At 52.2% G+C, this 20,961-nt stretch overlaps 1 protein-coding gene across 1 annotated transcript in view; it reads left to right on the forward strand.

Moving 5' to 3' along the window:
- LOC122478549 (liprin-alpha-3-like) overlaps positions 1-19,863 on the forward strand; it is a 33,007-nt gene extending 13,144 nt beyond the window's left edge. Inside the window, exons 8-13 of the mRNA XM_043572100.1 lie at positions 1,237-1,368; positions 4,252-4,331; positions 7,455-7,599; positions 12,297-12,448; positions 13,114-13,286; positions 19,493-19,863. Of these exons, the coding sequence (XP_043428035.1) occupies positions 1,237-1,368; positions 4,252-4,331; positions 7,455-7,599; positions 12,297-12,448; positions 13,114-13,282 (678 nt within the window). The 3' untranslated portion in view covers positions 13,283-13,286; positions 19,493-19,863. The remainder of the gene's footprint in view (positions 1-1,236; positions 1,369-4,251; positions 4,332-7,454; positions 7,600-12,296; positions 12,449-13,113; positions 13,287-19,492) is intronic.
- The last annotated feature ends 1,098 nt before the right edge of the window (positions 19,864-20,961 follow it).

Consider the following 20,961-nt stretch of genomic DNA (forward strand, 5'->3'; position numbering starts at 1 on the left):
GGTCAGAGAATAAAACATGAGTTTCCGCGGAGTGAAGCTTCTGATGCCAGCGTGACGGCTCGGTTGGCCGACCCCAGCCCGCCATGACACATGCACACAAGCGAGCACAACCAGACGCTAGCCTCTTGGGCCGAGAATTCGACCTCACCTACTTAGAGAAGCACTTCATTGCCGTTAGGACTGTATGGTAGTTTGGAGGGACAGGTGTTGAGATAAGGATTCTATTATAACTGAGACAATTGCAAGGACACTTTTAAGCTGCTTTGCTTGAAAAATACTTGGGTGCTGATCCCTTCTTGTGGGGTGGCCAGGGTCTTTTCCAAGTGATGGCCGTTGCTGCGTGTGAGGTGTGGTGGTCGTGCTTTCTGTTGCCTGCTCCCAAGGAAAGAGGTGCCAGCAGGTGTGGCTTAGAGATGAGGAAGCCCGAACTTGGAGGGACTGTCCATTGCCTAGCCTGCGGGTGTGTCCTGAGGGCTCTTCCTCCTCCCTGGGCCCCCCGACTGCAGGGCACATGTGTACCCCGTACCCCACGGCCCTGCGCCCGGCAGGAGCCCCTGAATCCTGCCGGCCTGTCCTCGCCGCTTCTGTTTTGGGTTAATTCAGGATATGCGGTAGAAACAAGTTTTTAAACCATACGATTGATGAGAGTTCTATAAAACACAGACCCGTGAACTTTGCGGTTACGTTCGGAAATTACCTGAGGTAAATACAAGTTTCCATTACAAAACGTTCAGGAGATGTGTGAATTTCACGAAAAACAGGTGAAAGTCTTTCTCACCACTGAATCTTTCCCAAAGGGGATTTTTGTTTTATCTTTGGGTTTTGTCAATGGATTCATTTCTTTCCCCCTGAGGCCAGATCCGAGCTTCTGTGTCCGCCCCGGAATATTCCTCCTCCCGTGTGTAGATCAGCTGATCCCCTTAAGAATATGCTCTCCTGCATGTACATCTGCCTCCTGAGCCCATCTGAGAGCTAATAATGAGGACATTCGTGAGGGCCCATGCGTGTTTTGTTTCCCAGAAACAAAGGGACCTGCTAAGTGATGACCCCTGGGAAGCAGGTTCCTGCGTTTCTGTGCCCCGCTAGGTCGGTGCTGGCAGTGACGCACAAGCACGCCAAAGAGTGCCGTGGGAAGGGGCAGCCGAGGATGGCGTGCGTGTGGGTCACACCGCTGGTCATTCGCACGCCTGAGCCGGTGTTCGCACTTTGGCTTGAAGCCTGCGTCTTCTCTTTCAGGTAAGGCAGAGAGAAAAACTAAAGGAAGAGACTAATCAACATCTGTCCAGCACTATTGACAAGCTCCTGTATGAATCGGACAAGCGACTTCAGCGTCATCTACAAGAGAGAATGGCTGCTGCGGAAGATAAGGTAGGACATGAGAGACAGCGGCTGAGTGCCCCCATCCTCACAGAGGAGACGCTCACGTTGTGATCCTGAGGAGCAGCGTGGAGCAGAGGCTAACAGCCACTGCAGAAAGTAGAAATGATTCTTTCACGCGGAAAAACTGCAGGCTGTTACCCACTGCCTACGTTAAGTTCCCAGTGTCCTGTCCCTGCCCGACGTATGTGTGCGGGAAGGTGCGTCTCACTGTCTAGAAGAGGAGTATGGTCTGGGGAGGGCCCGAGAGTGAGTATTTTAGGCTTTTCCTAACTGAGACGTAAGGAGTAAGCTAGCTTCATGCTAATCAAAGATGGGCACAGAAACAGCCATAGGCAGTATATAACTAAGGGGAGGGGCCGTGTGCCGATAACCCTTTGTTGAGAGGACCCGGCGGTGGCTGGATGTGGTCGGCAGGCCCTCGTTTGCCACCCCTGTGCTGGAACCTTCAGCCTGGTTCTTGTCTGGGGAGCTAATTTCTACCTCTTTTGTCCAGAACGACCGGTAGGAGTGCGCAGTTCTGTCAGGCATTTAACCAGCTGAAAACAGAGTTTCTCCTGTTCCATCTCCTGCCTTCCCTCTTTTCATCTGGGTTGCAAAGAGTCGAAGCCTGGACTCTCACACCATCATAACGGATACACTTGAGGTGTAACGGGAGGGAAGCAGTATCATAGCATCTCTGTGAGAGAAGCTCTGGTGGGGACAGTTGGATGCGGACCTGATACTACCGGTTCTGGTGACACCTGTGTCCCTGTAGATGAGCCCAGAATCTTCCCTAAGATTGGCACTTGGAGACACCAGTGAGCAATGCTAATTACACGACACACTTGTTTTGGGTAAAACCCATTATGAGGTGCGTTATTATACCCCACGTGAGATTCTACCTTGATCACTGGGGCCAGCCTTTCGGTAGAAAGTTGTATGTGAGATTGGAAGTATATGTACGAAACTTAGGTCAGGTTTCCCAAGTGACTGAGGCATCACAGACCCTAAAAGCTAGTACAAACCAGTGTACCTGCTGCAAGTAAACTTAGGAACTTGTCATACTTACAGTCAGACAGTGATCCGTGAAGAAATTGTACATGGACAAAGTATGAGTAAAGGCTGTTACTGCAGTTTCACAGACAGCATTTCACTCTGTGGTCATGTGACCCGGTTCGTTGGTATGGCCATCCGCTCCATGCCTTGTCTGTGGTGCTGCGTTATGGTAAAGAGAAACGTCGGCATGCTCTAGCATGTGGAACGTTTGAAAGAATCAACACTAAAGGACTGTGTGTACCTTTCTCAGAAGACTCTGTTAGGAGAAGTTGGCAATCTGAAAAAACAGTTATAAGAAACGCAACGTGAGAAGGTATTTCCATCTCTCAATCATTCAGTGATCGGTTGAGACTGGAAAGGAGCAGGGGACCTCTGGGGCTCACACTTCCTCCAAGGCGAGCCACCACTGTGCTTTCGAGCGGCCCCACGCTCGCAAGTCTGAATGGCACGCATGTGGCGGAGTTGGAGCCGAGCAGCCTATGGGGTTCAGATTTCTGAGTCCCTTCGGGGGTTCGCTCGAAAGCTAAAATGTTCGCGTAAACCTTTCGTTGAGTGCAGCGTAGCCCAGCAGGAAGGTAACAGGTGACACGGGTGTCATCCCAAGGGTTCTCGAGGCTGCATTTGAAAAGGTCAAACAGGGACGCCTGGGTGGCACAGTCGCTTAAGCGTCCGACTTCAGCCAGGTCACGATCTCGCAGTCTGGGAGTTCGAGCCCCACGTCGGGCTCTGGGCTGATGGCTCAGAGCCTGGAGCCTGTTTCCGATTCTGTGTCTCCCTCTCTCTCTGCTCCTCCCCCATTCATGCTCTGTCTTTCTCTGTCCCAAAAATAAATTAAAAAAAAAAAAAAAACGTTGCAATGGTCAAACAGACGGGTGATGTTTAGTTTTCATGCAGCCTGATGCAAGCAACATGTTATTGTATCATGTAAATAGTGTAGACATGAAGGAGCTACTCTACAATGTTTTTCCACATTCAGTCCTTGCAACCCACGGGGCATCTCACAGTGCCATCCCCTGTGGTTGGGACCAGCCCCATTTTGGGCGCTCAGTTAGCCACGTGCGGCGGTGTCTCCGGCCTGGGACGGCACTGCCTAGGGGCTAGTTGTGTGACCGAAGCTCCTCGTCGGTTTGCTCCCTGGTGCTGCGTGTGCAGACGTGAGGCTGGGCTGCAGAGGGTCCACGATGGAGCACGTGCCTATTGCACAGAAGGGCTATTCCCCCACCGCCCAGAAAGTCCTGCTCCTCTCTACATAATTAGGAAGAAGTCCTAGTGGCTCGGTGTTTCTCCTCTGTAACCTTGCTATGCCTGAGACCTAACTGTTCAGTAGGGTTTAGGACGTTCACTTGGTGATCTGGGTGTTTCCTGGAGGACTCTTGGAGAGAATGGTCTTGGGGTTTGTAACTGCTGAATTTACCCATCGTGGTTATGATGGTCAGCATTTCAGCACACTTGATGCTAGTAGTGTTTTCCATTTGTTCTTGAATTCTAATGAACCTACAGTGTTGTATCAGTTTCAAGTAGACAGCATACGGTTTCAACAATTGCACACGTGACTCTTTGCTCGTCACCATCACTGTGGTCACCGTGTGTCACCATACAGAGTCCTTAGGGTATCACGGACCGTATTCCCTGTACTGTGCTTTTCATCCCCGTGACGGCCTTATTTGATATCTGGATGCTGATGCCTCGTAATCACCATCATCTCTTTTGCCCACCGCCCCTACTCTCCTCTCCTCTGGCCACTACCAGTTTGTGCTCTGTGTTGAACGGACTCCTGATGCAAAGACTAGTTAACCTTGCTTGCAGTGAGTGTCCTTGTCATTTGCTGCTTTGCAGGATCACCTTCTACGGAACTTGGAAGCACTGAGGGCCATATTAAAGCGGGCAAGAGTGAGAGGCTCTTCGCTTCACCACGGGTATGACACTTCCCGGTTCACAGATCTGTTTGAGATGCGGCTGGGGGCGGCTTCCCTCTGTCACCAGTATGACGTGAACCAGCTCATGGTTCCAAAGTAGAACCGTGGGTGTGCTATGGTATGACCCGAACCGGATCAGAGTTACACACAATAACCCTGAGTGTGTTGTAGTCTGACGCGATCCATTTTCCAGGGACCGGCTAACTGATGATGGGGCGGGGCTGGGGGGGACACTGCCCTTCACCGTGCCTAACATGAACCACCTCACAAACACCTATGTTGGCACCTGCTGTGTATCTTCCAGAGGAATCCTTTGGCCGAATGGGCAGAGTGACTGGATGTAGCTCAGGGAGCCGGTAGCTTAGTAGTTGGCAAGAGGGAGAAGTACAACCTCATTCCAGAGGTTAGGTTTGGAATCTCAGGAGACCGGGAGGCATGACAGAGCTCGCAGCCATGGGAGGAGGAGTGGAAGTTAGGGCAAGTTCTGTTCGTGTTTGGGTGGGTTTCTTTGCGGCCTCCCTCCACCGAGTGTGGCAGTGATGGTGTGGGGCTAGGAGGGGTCCAGCGTGCCAGGTTCGGCCCAGCATCCCTGGAAGCTATGGTCCCTTCCGCAACGCCAGTGGGGTCACCATGGGAGTGCACACGTGGCCATGGTTGTGAAGGTCACCTTGACATTGGTGGGGTTAGCGCAGTGCTCGCAGTTTCTTATATGTTTGAAAAGACTGGAGAATGACATGTAATCGCTGTAACTCTGTTGGGACGTTGGTGAGTCGCCTGTGAGGGAGTGGGTCAGCCGGCTTGTGAGCTGCGTCCTGCAGACAGTAATTGTCAGCGAGGTATTAAAAGGTTTGCTTGCTTCTTTGTAGGAAATGGGTACCATGTGAGAGTCATTCTGGTGTGACAGTGCCTCGAGTAGCTGACTAGGCCCCCTTAGGTGCAGGAAGGAGGCTCCTGCTCCAAAGGCAGGCCCACTCAGGCCTCACTGGGGTCTGTGCGGCTGCCGACGGGGGCTCTCGGGAGAGTCGAGGGTGTGCTGTGGCTGTCCTTGTTGAGCCTGCTTGTAGGAGAGAGAAGTCAGTGCAGGTAGAGTCACAAGCGGCCCTCCCTGTCCACCGAAGTACTGGTGGCACAGCGAATGTGTGTCCAGAGAGAGAAGCACCCAGGAAGATCCAGGCACAGAGCAGCCTCTTGGTTGGCTGACGGAGATCCTCGCCAGCAAGACACCAGTGTGCTGAGCGTCACCATTCCAGGGCTTGAAGACGGGTATGTGTGAGGAGGCCAAGGGAGCAAACAGTGGATGCGGTGCAGGCCACTCGAGTGCATGTTGGAGTTCTCAAGGGAAGGGGCTGTGCAGGCCCCTGGAGGGTGGCACCGTGGGGCAGTTGCCATAAGAGGGACGTCCACGCCCGTCACCCGCCTGAGGTGAGCTGGCCAAGGAGAAAGATAGAGAGGATCGCAGTGCTCCCGTGGTTGCGGAGGCATTGGCCGCGGTCACAGGTGGCCTTGTGGTCAGAAGACTCCGGGCAGGAGACCGGCTGAGGAACAGGGTCTGTTTGAAGCCATCTCCCAAAGTGCTCTCTCGTCTGGTGGCAGAAGAGAGGCTGCTGGGAGCTGTGTCGCCGTGAGTGGTCAGAGGCCGTGGGGACGAGACTGGGAAGGCGGCAGGCAGGCTGGAAAGCTGAGCCCTCCTGGCACGACCTCATAGCCACGTCTTCTGTTTGTGTCGTCCTCTAGCAAGATGACATGGTCTGGGTTGCAGAGGAAAAGAAAGGTGTCAGACCCACTTCCACATGCAGGCGGGGCAGATGGGAGAGAGCTCTGGGATAGGACTGGGTGCAGGGTGGTGGGGTCGGGAGCCAGGGAGCCTGAGATAGGGTGTCAGAGTCAGGGGACACACGCGAACCTCAGTGGAGCCATGAACCATGCCAGGTCCCATGCGGGGTGGCGTGTGTGGCTCTCCCCGATTGGCGATGTGTCGTGGCCGCACAGCGGTGAAGCTAGACCACCTGAGCTCAGGTGAGCAGTTGTTCTGGGAATGGGGGGACCAGAGGAGGGGAAGGTGGTTGTGGCCAGCGGGCAGTCCCGACTTGGCTGTCTTAGAAGCAATCAGTACCCTGAAGCAGCACGTGTCAATGACGTTTCTTGAAAGGCTGCAGAGAAGAGCTTGAAGCACCACAGAGGAGACGCCCTGTCGTGGTGGCTCTGTCTCCAGGCCACAAGGGGTGACGCCAGGGGCCCCCTCTCTAGTTGATGTGAATCAGATGGGCGTGTTCTGTCTCCCGAGACCATAAGGATTGGTGAAATGGAAGGCAGCCTCTCTTCTTTTCCAGAGAGCAAGGAGCCACTGGACTCCCGTGCAGGGTTCAAGTGTGGAGGGTGAGCCCGTGGCTGAGGCCGGGCACGTGCGCTGGCCGGTGCTCCTTCACAGCTGCTGCCCAGAGCTTCGTGCCCAGAGCCTTTGCTGAGGGGAGCAGCTGACAGCCCAATTAAGTGACTCCACCCTAGGGGCTCGGGGCTCCATGGAACTTTTCTGGAGACTTCTGTGGCCAAGGGGGACATTTGTCTGTTAGTCTAACTGCACAGAGGCCAGAGACGCTTTTGCCTTGGAAACACCGGGCGCATTGCCACCTCCTGTGTACGGGAGCTGCGAGGTGTGGTTCCCGAGGATCCTGCTGCGACTGCCCCTGGGGCGCCCGATAGTGGCTGGTGGAGGAAAACCTGGGGTCACCTGGCATCACAGCAAGGGCCTTGGCACACGTGGGCCGATGGCAGGTGAAGGCCAGAGGGACGTATAGGAGTGCTTTCCGGTCAGTTGGGCAGGAGGTGGTGCAGACACGCAGGACGACAGCTTGACTGGGGGCAGGCGCTGCTCCACCTCGGGGACGTCTGGGCCGCGGGGATGCGTTGCACCTGCTGGGCCCGGGAGACCCTGTCTCCACAGGGCCCGGCTAGCGGGCTTGCACTGGAGCCAGGGGCAAAGACGCCTTCCTTGGAGACCTTTTTCTCTGACCTCATTTTCCCAATGGATGGGTTCTGGCCTGGCTGACAAAGTCCACTTTTCTTTAGATAACAACCTTGGTGTGTGTGTGCGTGTTTGTTTGATTGTTTTCCTCCGTATTTCAGGCGGACGCACGTCGGCAGCATCCCAGCTTCCAGGTTCCGTCTGGCGGACGGCCCCACGGATGCCAGCAGCAGCAGCAGCAGCAGCGCGGTGTTGCGGCGCCACCGGAAAGGCCGTGTGGCCCGTCTGCGACATGAGCCTTCCAAGGCAAGGACCTCCATCCTCTGGGGGCTCTCGTGGGACCCACCTGCCTGCTCCAATGTCTCCTGCCTTTTCCTCTGTCTGTGAGGCTCTTCTGGAACTAAAGGACTGATAGGCTGCTTTCTCTTTTCCCCTTCCCCCATTCTTCTTTTGCTGCCTTAGAATTTACTTTTGAGAGCTTTTGTTCTTTCTTTGTGTAAAGTAGCAATGTGGATTCAGATAGGACCTAGTGTTAAGCACAGCACAATGCAAAGTAGTAAGGGTTTGAAACGCTAACGAAGGTTAAATGAACATGTGTATTCATCCTTAAACAACAAAGAATTCACCTTTGGAGTTTAAGTACTTTTGTCCTTTGTCTCTTCAGCCGCGTATATTTTTATATATTTGTGTAAGTTTTGAGCACCTGTAGTCATGGAACAAGTTTGGTGCAGATATCGTCCCAGAGCTAGGGTGCAGCATGACTGAAAAACCCAGATGAGGGGCGCCGGGTGGCTCAGTCGGTCAAGCGTCCGACTGCTGATTTCTGCTCATGTCACGATCTCTGGGTTTGTGAGATCGAGACCCGGAGCCCCGCAGCCCCGCATGGGGCTCTGCGCTGACCGCGCCTGGAGCCTGCTTGGGATTGTCTCTCTCTCCCTCTCTCTGCTCCTCCCCCACTTGAAATAAAACAAAGAAAACAATAAATAGATAAAAAGTCAGAGGAGAGGCCTGCACCCCTATGTGTGCACAGTGTAGTGAGGGGAGACCAGCAGCGAATGGGAAGTAAAAGGTGATATGTGTGTTAGTTATCTATTTCTGTTTGACAGATGATTGACAAGTCCCTAGATGGGCACCTGTGGATAGCCCCAGAGTGCAAGGGTGGCTCTCTGGGCACTGCCCAGTGTGGCAGTGGAGAGAGAGAGACAGAACTGGCAGAGACCAAGCGGTGAGCTTGGTCTCAGTGAGCCAGGTGCTCAGGGAAAGGGAGCCCGGTGGCCTGGTCGTGCTGGGTGGGGCCAGGCAAGGTGGAGGCCGAGGACCACGGTGGTCTGGTCCAGGAGCCCTTGCGCTAAAGCCCACTCGCCAGAGTTCCAGAGTCTGTGTAGACACAGTAGGGGCAGCTTTCTGGAGGACTTGAACTCTGGTTGGGAGCAGAGACGCAGTGCTAGCTGGAAGGAGACACAGGGTAAAAGTTCTGTGGTTTGTGTTTTGTCATTTTGCTGTTTTGCCCTGGAGCGTCTGTGGTCACTCGTGGCTGGCTCGTGTTGTTTCTCCTGTATCTTCATTTGTCATTAGAGAGTGGGGTTTTGCCCCAATAGTCATAAATTGTCGTTAGCGTATCACTGTATAGTACAGGAGGATACGGGTATGATCCAGATAATAATTTGTAAACGAAGTGTTTCTTCAAAAGAGATAAGGCACTGAGCATAGACGAACGGAAGCTCGATACAGACAGCACGCTTTGCGGTGCCGACACTCGTGTTCAGGACTCCAAATCTCATGGGCTTACTGAGCACAAGTACTGCCTTCTACACTGAAACTCAGGACTCCTACAACGTGAAGCCGGCACCTGCCCCTGAGCCCGTTTTTATCACGTACCTGCCCAGGACACCCTCCTGTAACCAGCACAGTGATTTGTGAGAGGTTGTCAATCAAATTCTAGGTCAGGATTTCACATTCACGTCCAGCAGGGCATTAACAGAGTGGGTTTGTTTGGTGTTATCCAAGGTGTTGCGGGAACTTCGGCATCCCCTAGGGTGATACTGTAAAAGTGTAACTTGGTTTTCAACAAGGAGAACAGTTACAGGAAAGTTTCGAATAGGCACCTGTTAGATGTCTCTGTTCTACAAGATGCCATGTTTTAATAAGTCGTGTATGTTATAATGGAGTTTTCCATCCCTGAGTGATAATTGGTAGTGTCTCTGGTAAATGTCGAATAACCTATTACATTCAGATGTGTGGTGGAACAAAGTGCTGCTTCCAGGCGTGGTTGTTTCTAAATCTTCTCTCGATTATATCCGTCCTGTTGTTCTCTTTAAAATATGTTTGCCTCGTTTGGTCTTGGAAATTGTAGCTTCCAAGTGTGCAGTAAATCTGATTTCTCTTCCTTTCTTTGCATGCCTCTGTCAGCCTAGTGATGTAAGGAAGCATCGGAGAAAGCGAAAGTGTTTCGTAGTGCAACCTAGCTGTGTTTGTGTGTGGTGTGGGGGAGAGTGCCCGTCTCTTCACAGTGAGCACCACAGCTGGGTAAGGACGAGCGGCTGGCGTGTGCGGGGAAGTACAGGAGCCACTGGGAGCTCGAGCGCGGCGTGCGGTTTCCACGGTACCTGCGACGGCCACCAGAGCTCACCGTTGTCTCTCGTTTGTGTCTTGCTCGCTGCGCTGCGTACTTAGTTCCATGAGACATAGAAGTTTCTAGGAAGAGAAATTACTGAAGCAGAGGCATAGAGTTTCGATTTCGAGATCACCACTTTTGACAGCCGTAGCCAGCAGCATTCAGAGAGCTCTTAGGGTTCGCCACCTGGTGTGTGCAGTGGTTTAGGATCCTGTGACCTGGCCCTCACAGACATCCCCGCGAGCCACAGCTTGTGTGGTTACCCATTTCCAGATGTGCAACCAGAGCCTGAGAGCCTGGGTCCTGTGCATGAGGACACTTTGCAGGGCAAACACTGGCCACGACACCACTCTGCCACGTACCCCACCTTTGCTCGGGCGCCCTTCTCCCATTTACAGTGCCCTTGCTGGGACAGGCCACCTCCTGTGTCCAGAGGACAATGATGTGGGTGTGCCCATTCTCATGGGGAAGCGCCGTGCCTCGGGACGGAACCCTCGACCAGAGAGTCCGCCTCATAACTGGGATGCCTTGCTCCCTGGACCGGACCCCCATCCCAGACCTTCCCAGCCATGCGCTGACAGGGCCGTGCCTCTGATACAGAGCTGGGCGGCAGCTGGGGGAGCCCCTCCACTGCACAGACGGTGTGTCCGTTCAGTTGAATTCTTGCGTTCAAGTGCCAGTTCGGTCCCTGGTTGTTTTGTGACCGGGGTGTATTCATCACCGTCTTTTTTTCCTGCTTTGGTCTCCTGGTAAGGGAGGACAGCGAAAGGTTCATGGCCCTGGGGTGTCCACACCCTGCCCCTCGGTGCACGGTCCTCAGAGATCAGGAGCTCACATCGGCGCCGGGGCACAGAGCACGCCCTGCATTCTGCTGGCTCGTGCTGCCTTTTCTTCGGTAGCAAGACTTTCTCAAGGAACAGAGGGTCGTGTGATGAACACCCAGGCAGGACGGCCTGCTCCCGCAGCTCACTGATGGTTACTTGGAGGGCTCTTTGGAGGTTTTGGGGGATGAAGTCTAGGTGTACGGGCAGTGGGCGTCAGGTCCATGCAGACAGGGCCAGCACGGGCGTTGCACTTCCCAGCCTGGCGGGAGCCTCCCGTTTTGGTTGAGACTGAAATGGCCCATAGGCACAAGTCTGGCAGGACCCAGTGCTGGGCGGGGGCCTGTGTGTGGACTGCGCTGTGACACAGGGGAGGGTGTGCTCCCGGAACCCTCCGTCTCTGCTCACCTCATAGCCTGGTCGCTAGTGTGGCTCCCTGTCCTGTTCCCTTTTGGGTTTGTTTTCTCCATATCCTTGCTTCCACCTGGGTATGAAACCTACTTGTGTTGAGCCAGTCTGACCCTGTTTGGTTTTATGTGGATAATTTGTAGCCTGTTAAGGTAGCCTTTTGTTGTCTGATGATTGTCAGGAAATCAGGAGAGGAGGCAGGTGTTTTGGAGCTGTTGGTTAAGCTTGTGTCTTCCCTGAGCTCAGCTCCACTTGGTGCTGACCGCCATGGGTGTCCCGAGCCCCATGCAGCTTCGGAGGCCCTGGTACAAACCCAGTTGGCTGTGCCTGTCTCACCAGTCCTACACGTGTGTCTCGTGAGATCCGGCCCTGCCTCACCACCAGGACCTGTCAAGGGTCGTAACGCTGGCGGGTCCGTGGCCCCACGGTCCTTTCCAGGGCCCACAGCCACATAGCCGCAGACCCACAGCCTGTCACACAAGGAAAAATGGAGTCTGAAGGGGTTCATTTGTCGTGACGGCAGCCAAGGGACGCTGTGTCTCCACCGTGTCGAGCAGACTGTCTGTAAGCTGCAGATGAGTCCATCAGTTTGTAACATCAACCGAAATGTCCCCGAGAAGCAGAAGTCAGACCCGAGTGTGGGGTCAGGGGGTTGGGTGCCTTGTCACTTTACACACGTCCCCGTAGATTCCAGCCTTGCATCGCCACCAGAGGTGACAGTGGATTAGGCCACAAGCTCGCTCCACTTCCCCCAAACAAAGAGCTTTGGACAATCGTGCATGGGAGGGCTCCGTGCTCACCAGGGTTTGCCCTGAATGGCGTCAGGAAACAAACACCTTCCTTCTCAGCTGGCCGTGGTGTATGGTGACATGGTTTGGGTCTCCGCCTCTACCTTCTGTGGCCAGGCTCCTGGTGGTGGGAGGTCCTGGGGAGGGTACACCCCTCGGTGCAGATGGGCTGGGGGTCTCAGTGGGCCCACTGCCCGGACGCGAATCCACCCTTTCGCCTGGCGTTAGGCCGATCCTAGGAAGTCGTTTTGGACGCTGCACAAAGCACAGCTCATAGCTTTTCAAATGAGTTGCTGCCTGTGATTTCAGGGCTGTGTGCTCCTCTGTCTGGGTGCACGGTGAACTCATGTCACTCTCCTCTCCACCCCACAGTTGCTGCCTTTGGAGGAAGAGTCACAAGATAGCACGGCAAGGACACGATGTGTACCGTCAGCTCCTTCTTCCCAGAGGTCCCTGAGCTTGGACAGGCTGCAGCAAGGGGCACTGCACAAGGCCAGCCACGAGGACATCAGGGACGCCACAAAGTAAGGGGCACAGGCATCGTAGGAGACATGCCTGTGCGCTGGTTTTCAGCTCTGAGAAACCTTTGATCTCTACATGGGGGAGAAAGGGTCGGAACAGCGATTCCAAAGAGAGGCCAATGAACCGAGTTTACGTGCACGTCATTCTTGGGATACCTGCCTGGGTGCCCTGGGTGTGGCCAGCAGAGCAAAAGGCAGGGGGAAAAGACCAGAGTCTTGTGATGCTGGTGGCTGTAGGGCAGCCTCGTTTGCTCAGATCCTACGCACCAGCCGTCCTGAGACCTCCCTTTTCCTCCCGGTGGATCCTGGGTGACATGCTCCCTAGGGCTCCTCCCCTGGGCCGCACTGTGCCCTGTGGGGCTGTCAGGAGCCATGCTCTCTTCCCCCCACCCCCACCAGGCAGCTCCAGCAGCCTCTCTGTTCCTCGCACCACGTCCTGGGGTGGCTCAGGTGTGCATGTCCTCCGTGCTCCCGGGTCACGGCCAGGGTGGGGTGCCGAGCGTTCTCAACCCAAGGTGCTTGGACTCCAGATATACTTGGGAGGGAGAGAGTGTCAGCTCCCAGGGCGCAGCCCTCCCTAGAAGCTGGGGGATTGTGCTTCTAATCACGTGGGGCGGTGTGTCGTGTGACGAGCACGCGTGGAAGATGCTCTCCTGTGCGTCCCCCAGATCCCCAGGCTCTCGGGATGGCCCCTTGAGCAGCCTCAGCAAAACTAGCAATAGCCAGGACTCACTGACCAACGCCCCCAAGAAGAAGGGCATCACAAAATCCATCCGCTGGTTGCTCACCAGAAGACAAAAGGTCCACCCCAGCCACGCTAGCGACGAGCCTGCCTGACCAGGTTGGTGTCCCCTGCGTGTTTCCAGCGTGTGGGTGGTCTTACTGGCCTCATTCCTCTAGATCCGTGGTCTCTCTGCCTGCAGACCCCTCCCCGTGTCGGGAGACCTCACGTGGCTGTGGACACCCCCCACCTCCCATTTCATCACTCTGCTTCCCCACAGCCACTGGATTGGAGCCACTGAATTGAAAACCCTTCCCAAGGTGCCCTGGGACTCAGCAAATTGGGCGGACAAGCTGAAAAACACCAAAAACTTTAAAAAATAAGCATTGTGTTTCTTGTCACCTTGCTGAGCACTTTTCAGCTGTACCTGTTTTTAAAGCAGTAGCTGTTCGTTTGTTCAATAGACTCTATAGCTGCAAAGCAGTATTATGTCCTCCACGGACATAAAAAGGCCTCCAGGGCCTTTTGCTCCTGGAACCATGCTGGGAAAATTCGGTCCCTTAGATGTTGCCGGTGTGTTTTCTTCCACATCCTTATACTTTCTGTAATGAAAACATTAAGATTCGTGAAAGTGCCCTCTGGCTCTCACACCCACTGCTCCCAGAAATGTGTATGTCTTGTAAGTCCAGAGGTCACAAAATTGGCCAAAACATTTCACTGTGTTTCCTACGTTTCTTTTGTCATCTTCGGGAGGTACGGTTTAAGTACTTGGTCATATGAGGACAGCGTTTATTGAGTCGTTTGCCCCAGCATTTGATTCAGTTTCACAGAGTGTGTGTAGGTGACTTTCTCCGGGGCTGAGATGTTCAAATCGCTGACTTGGCTTCTGGGTTACCATAGGTATAACGCAGTGTCTGAGAGTGGATCATACTGTGGTCTCTGTGGACATGCATGGCCAGTCCCAGAAACATACGGTTGACCCTTGAACAGCCAGGGTTTGAAGATCAGGTCCACTTGTATGCAAGTTATGTGTTTCCATGCAGTAGAGTATTGTAAACGTATTTTCCCCTCTTTATGGTTTTCTTAATCACATTTACCTTGTTTTATGAAGGAATACAGCATATACACGTCACTTATAAAATATGTGTTAACCGACTGTTTCTGGTAAGGCTTCTGGGTACAGTGGGCTATGAGGAGTGAAGTTCTCAGGGAGGTGGCGGTGAGGTAGAGCCCCATAAGGCTCCACGAAAGGTGCCTAGTGTTGACAATGTCCGCCTCAGGAGAATGAGTCTCAGAGTTCTTACAGAGTTCTTACAGAGTTCTTACAGAGAAATGTAATCACGATCTGTAAGTGTTTTAAGCGTGTCCATGTGTTTGAACAACTGTTATTTTACCTAGTGAAAGACCTTGGAAATGAACTGGGTATATGTGTTTCCTGTACTGTGTACTTCATTTTAAATCTCTTCACAGTTGACAGAAGCAGTCTTTCACCAGAAGTAACTAGTGAATCATCTGGTGATTTTTCGATGTCTCCTAAAGGAGATGCAATATTTATTACTTTGCATGAAAGTGAGGTGTCCCGTCACAGTCTCTTCATATGCTGGGGAGTCTTTGCAGGTTTCTCTGATTTTCAACTGAGTCCACAAAGCGGGCTTTGCGATTAGAACTGAGACGTTTGTGTTGAAGTGACAAGGTGCCCAGGCTCGGGGCCAACAGTGTTGTCTGACGGGAGGAAGGTTTTCCAGAACACCCGGAGTGTGCAGCTGAAGCATAGGCTTGGGGCACAGAGCGGAGATCCTTGTCCTGCATCACAGGGTGTGGATGTGATGGAGAGAGCTTTCGGCAGCCACCGTGGCCATGGGTGTTTACTGTCGGCAGAGGTGCTGGTTTGGAGGAAGGACCCGGTGATTCGCTGGGTCCTATCGATTGGCCTTAAAGAGGAGGCCAACAATCGCGTAGACGGTGGCGTTCACGGCACGTTGATGGCCTTAGACGGGACCTTCGATGTCACCGCCCTGGCGCTTCTGGTGCAGATCCCGACCCAGAACACACAGGTGACACCGGGCCGTCTGCACCCGCCCACTGCTCTCCTGCTGGAGACCCCGCAACCTGTATTGGAGCAAGGCAGCGCGTAGCTTCACCGCACAGCTAGTCCTCTCTCCCCAAACCCGGTCTGTTTTGCGCGGCACGGAGTCCTCGGTGCTGCCTCCTCCTGCCTGAGCTCTGCCTGTCCCTTCCCCTCACAGGCTCGGGAGACTGGCGTGCGTTTAGCTCTTATGTGGAGAGAGAAACACTCTTGCTTCGTGTGCCACGTGGAAGTTTCATGGCTTCTGTTTCTGATTTCCCTGTGGAATTCTGTTTGACTCATGGGCTCAGTGGAGAATCAGGAATCTTTTGATCCTTCTACAGAACACTGTACACCTTTGGGAATGCCCTCAGTGTCCCCACTGCAAACCCCCCTCCACGGCACCCTTGTCTAATTTCCCGGAGAGCATGGACCCCTCTCCCCAAAGGCCCATTCCTGTGGGCTTCCTGGGGGGCTCAGATGATTCGGCGCTCGACCCTTGCTTTGGGCTCAGGTCATGATCTCCTAGTTGGTGGCGTCGAGCCCCAAGTCGGGCTCCGTGCCGACAACTTGGAGTCTGCTTGGGATTCTCTCTCTCCATCTCTCTCTGCCCCTCCCCTGCTCATGCTGTCTCTCTGCCTCTCAAAGATAAGTAAATCAAGCCCATTAATGGACTCCACATTAACATCTCTGATTGAAAATACACTATTAGGATTCAATGGGTATTGTTTTGAGTTTGAAGTCTTGGTTTCGACGCTATTGCAATATGTTGTCATCCTTTAGATTGACATAACTTTTGGGGTGTTGGCTCGTGACTTCAGCCTCGTACTATCTTGGAATGGGAGTTGAACCACCTTTTGGTCATGGGGACTGACCAAAGGGTTGGTGAAATAAGTTTTCAGCCTAATGATCTCTAAATTTGCGTTAACTGTTAAGTATTATATTTGGGGATGCCTGGCTGGCTGAGTCAGAGGACAGCGTGACTCATAATCTCTGGGTTGTGACTTTGAGCCCTGTGTTGGGGGTAGAGATTTCCTAAAAGTAAAATCAAAAAAAAAAAAAAACAGGAACGTAGATTATTATGTTTGTAGGAATCATGTACCAGACTACTCTTCCAAATGCGGAGATAATTTTACCTTACAAGTTAAGCTTAGCTCTTAATTTATTAGCAAATGAGCTTCGGGGCGCCTGTGTGGCTCAGTTGGTTAAGTGTCTGACTTTGGCTCAGGTCATGATCACACTGCTTGTGAGTCTGAGGCCAGCATTGGGCTGGCTGCTGTCTGCGTGGAGCCTGCTTTGGGTCCCCTGTCACCCTTTCTATCTGCCCCTATCTCACTCACACACAATCGTTCTCTCTCTCTCTCTCTCCCTCTCTCTCTGAAAATCTAACAAACAGGGGTGCCTGGTAGCTCAATCATTTAAGCATCTGAGTCTTGCTTTCAGCGCAGGTCATGATCTCACACTTCGTGAGTTTGGGCCTCCCGTTGGGCTCAGCGGTGACAATGGGGATTCTGCTTGGGATTCTCTCTCTCCCTAGCCCTCTGCCCTTCCACAACTCATACTGTTTGTGTCTCTTTCAAAACTACATAAATGTACCTGCAAAAACGTAAAAAACACCCAAACCAACGAGCTATTGAGAAACCAATATTTTACCAGAGGTGAGGAGTTTGGTTTCTTTCCTTTTGGTATTTGACTTTTGATAGTCTTGAGAAATATTTTTCACATCATAACACATTGACGGCAGCCTGGCAATAGAGCCTGTAAGTTGCCTTTGGGGGCGGCTGGAGGTCTCTCTGCAGTCCAGGGCCCTGTGCTCTGGGGGAAGGTTACAGTCGTTTATTTAAAAAGACACGAAGTGTTGATTTCTCCTTATACAACACCAGGACTGATTTACTCCCACACCACTACTTAAGACTGTCTTCGTTGCCATAAGAACACTCGAGTGTGACGAGAATAGGACACGTGAAAGGGTGCGGTGGGACTGTCCTAGCGTGTAGCACTGTCCGCAGCTTAAAGACTGTTTTGAAAACAAAAAGGTAGTATCTTGTATAGCAGGAAGGTGATTTCACAAAGACAGTGCGGCAGGTCCAGTCAGCCCAGGACTGTCCTGACTTGTGCCCGGTCAGGGTCCTGGCACAAATATGGCCCTGCCCCCCTTTACCGCCTGGGGCGGCCGTCTGGGCAGGGGGCCCCCAATGGCTGTCAGGAATGGGGGTAAACAGCTGTAAACAAACTTGCAGAGTGAGGTCATTTTAAAGGGCTGGTAACCTTACTATATATTTTTGGTTTTCATTTCACAATGTGTCCTGTAATTTCCCAGGATGATGATAGAAGCTTCAGGAGGGCACCTTCTTAGAGATAGCAATGTAGATCAAGACACTGTTGACTTACCTGCTGGGTCAGCAGAGACTCTCCCTGCAGGCTTCTGGGTCACTTCCTCTCTGTCCTCTATGCAGCCAGAGAAGATGCTGCTGGTCTGTATGTGACGTGCTGCTCTGCCCCAGCCTCTTGGCGGAGGTATGGGAGGCTCTTGGGTTGGAATGTGAACACTGATGGAGAATGGCCGACTTAATATGTAACAAGGCGTTCAGATGCTATGGCATGCTCAGGCTCAAATGATCTAAGGTTACTCCTCACTTCTGCTTATCAAAGTTTCACAGTGAAAGAGATTTTTTTAACTTTTCTATCTGATGGAATATTAGCGTATTCTCTCAACTACTACAACTAGGCATCGTGGGTGTCCTCAGAGCGTTGGACCAGCCTCAGAGCGACACTTGCAGAGCTACGTATGTGATGGGCAGCCCTGGCCCCTCTTTCACAAGATGGCAGATGGACACGGCGAAAGTGTTTTCATGGCCTCTACTGCCCCATTGCTATTTGAGAGTGAACTCCCGGGGACTCCCCCGGCTGCTTGCGGGTGGAGAGAACCCCACTCAGAAGTGCCCCGGGAGCCCTCAGTGGTTGCTGCTGTGGTTTGGAATGTGTGTGGCTGTATTTGTGCCCTCATGTGCTATTTCAAGACTAACCGCATGCTGCATTTGCACGCTGCCCCTTGTGTTGCTTGGAGCAGGCATAGTATCTGCACCACAGAGGCTAGATTCAGGCAGTCATGTCTTAATCCTGCCGACACCTCCTGTTGGTGAGTAGAGGGCACCGTCCATGCAGGCCACAGTCGGACACCCCTGTGTCCTGTCTGCGCAATGTCCATGTGAGCCAGGACAGCCGCAGCAGGCTCACTTAGGGACTTTCAGAAATACACAGACACGCAGATGCACATAGACAGACTCACACACACATACACATACACGCACACACGCACACACACACACACACACACACACACACACACACACGAGCTTCTCTACACCTGCTAAGAGGATTCTGGTGTTTGTGTGCTTACACTTAAGAGGTTGGTGTGTTCTCAGTTTTTCCGGAGAAAACTGTATTTCCACTCTTTTCGTAAAAAAAGAAGTTTGGCTTCAGTGTCTGCTAATGTCTTTTGTGGTAGGGAGGCAGGATTGCTGTCGAAGCAGTAGGAGATTTTCCAGGTCTGAGCTGACCTTCCCGGTCGTTCGGGAGCAAGTGGCACTGGCCTTTGCCTGGTCTGGTGGAGCTCCTAGGTCAGCAGGCCCTGGCTGGCTTGTTTTACGCACACCTTCTTGAATGAACCAGGCCCAAGAGGATTCTAGTCCTCACGTGAGTGACGCTGGTGGCCTCTCAGTTGAGAGATTAGCTTTTAAAAGTGGAAGCACATTGCCCTCTGAGGGGCTGAGTTTGAACTTGGAGATTTCGGGTGTGGGCCCCGGAGCCCAGCCTCTTCTCCCTGATCTGAGGGCCTCGGGGGGTGGGCTTTGTTCTCCTCTCATTCTGTTTTCCTGTCTCAGCCACAGTGTTTGATTGTTGGGAGCTCCTGGCTGGAGGCCAGGTGGAGCCTATGACACTTGAACTTAGGGTAGTGAGTTTGAGCCCCATTTTGGAGTGGAGATTACTTAAAATCCTGAAAAAAAAAAGAATAGTTGATTGATTCCTTCATCTTGTTTTTTTTTTTTAATTTGGTAACTTTCAGTCTTAAGCCAGTATGAACTCAATCGAATAATTCTCATTGGTAATGCAAAATGCTTCATATGTTCTCTAGATTCTCAAATCTCTTCAGCCAGGAAGGTCTTTGGGGAGGGGGGGCACGTGCTAGGCCCCACCTGGGGCCCTGGAAGGTGCTTTTCGGGCTGATGTCTTAAGACTGATTCTTTCCTTTATCTTGCAGTTTACCCACACTGCTTCTACCGATGGTCTTGCAGCACGCAGAGCCCAGCAGTGACTACATTTGAAACTTCAACCAGATCTTTCATCTGTTAATCCTTGTTATATGGACGCTGAGATATTTTATTACAGTATTTAATTACTGAAAAATTCGTGAATAGGATCGAGAAACTCATTTAGCATTTAATGTTTCGTACATTTCTGTAACTTTGTCACTCCCTATAGATAGTTCGTTACTTTCATGTATATCCGGGCTATAAATATCCTTTGGAATCAATTGATGTTGTTATATCTCAGTTTAGTCTTTCAAGTGTATGTACTCTCATGGTTGTATGTATAAATCCTACGACAAATACAGGGCTTTTATAACCTGTGCACGTATTGTAATCATCATTGTTTAATTGTTTGTTAAGAAACCCTGACAGAGAAAAGGATTTTACCACGTTTGCAAAATCACCGTGACACAGCCTGCATTATCCTTTACGAATGTCCCTTAGCTCTACACCCATGGTTTTGATATAATCAGACTTAATTTGCAGCAATTGTCATTGTATTTTAATGACTCACCTTAACTACACTTTTTCTAGCAAGAAATGCTTTCTTCTGCAGTGTGAACAGAGTAAAAATATCTGGTGTTAACTATCAGCTAAAGAAACTTGGAGTGGAAAGCTGATGGAAACACTGTGAAAATCTCCCAGGCCGGTATGCTGTTTCTGAGCCTGGTCCCTGGGGGCCTGGGCAGTTTGCCTGGAGTGACCCGCACAACCTGGGAGCTGAGGCCCCAGAAAGCCTGGGTGGGGCAACCTGGCCACCTCTTCCCCGAAACCCTGCCCGCCCCCTTCTCCCCCCCAACCCGAACCTTAGACCCCTGGCAGCAGAACTCTCAGAGGACCAATCAGGGTGCACTGGTCTCCCACCTCGGGCCAGGGTGCTGGGTGCTCAGCACAGAGCAAGATGCAAGATCCTGGAAACAATGTAGTGCAACTCTAATAAAGGCCTTATTGTTCTTCCGGAAATCAGCTGTTTAGATTTGTTTGTAAACAAGTTTAAGGAGTGGACCTCATTTTCCATTTGTAGATTTTATTTAATTTTTTTATGTTGCTTTATTATTGAAAGACAGAGAGAGAGACAGAGCATGAGCATGGATGCTGCAGAGACAGGAGAAGACAGAGAATCCGAAGCAGTCTCCAGGCTCCGAGCTGTCTGTCAGCACGGGGCCCGACATGGGGCTCGAACTCACAAACTGTGAGATCATGACCTGAGCTGAAGTCGGACGCTTAAGTGACTGAGCCACCCAGGCGCCCCATCTCCATGTGTAGATTTTGAGGAGACAGCCATTTCAGGTTATCCAAGTAGCCAACGTAACTTATAATTTTGAGGTGGCATATAAAAAAGCCACCCAGGAATGTGCTCAGATCATGGTGCCTTATTTCTTATGCAGCTGGTACGAGATAGAAACGACATGTCTCTTTA

This window comes from Prionailurus bengalensis, unplaced genomic scaffold (genome assembly GCF_016509475.1).
Source record: "Prionailurus bengalensis isolate Pbe53 unplaced genomic scaffold, Fcat_Pben_1.1_paternal_pri Un_scaffold_87, whole genome shotgun sequence".
Taxonomy (NCBI): Eukaryota; Metazoa; Chordata; class Mammalia; order Carnivora; family Felidae; genus Prionailurus; species Prionailurus bengalensis.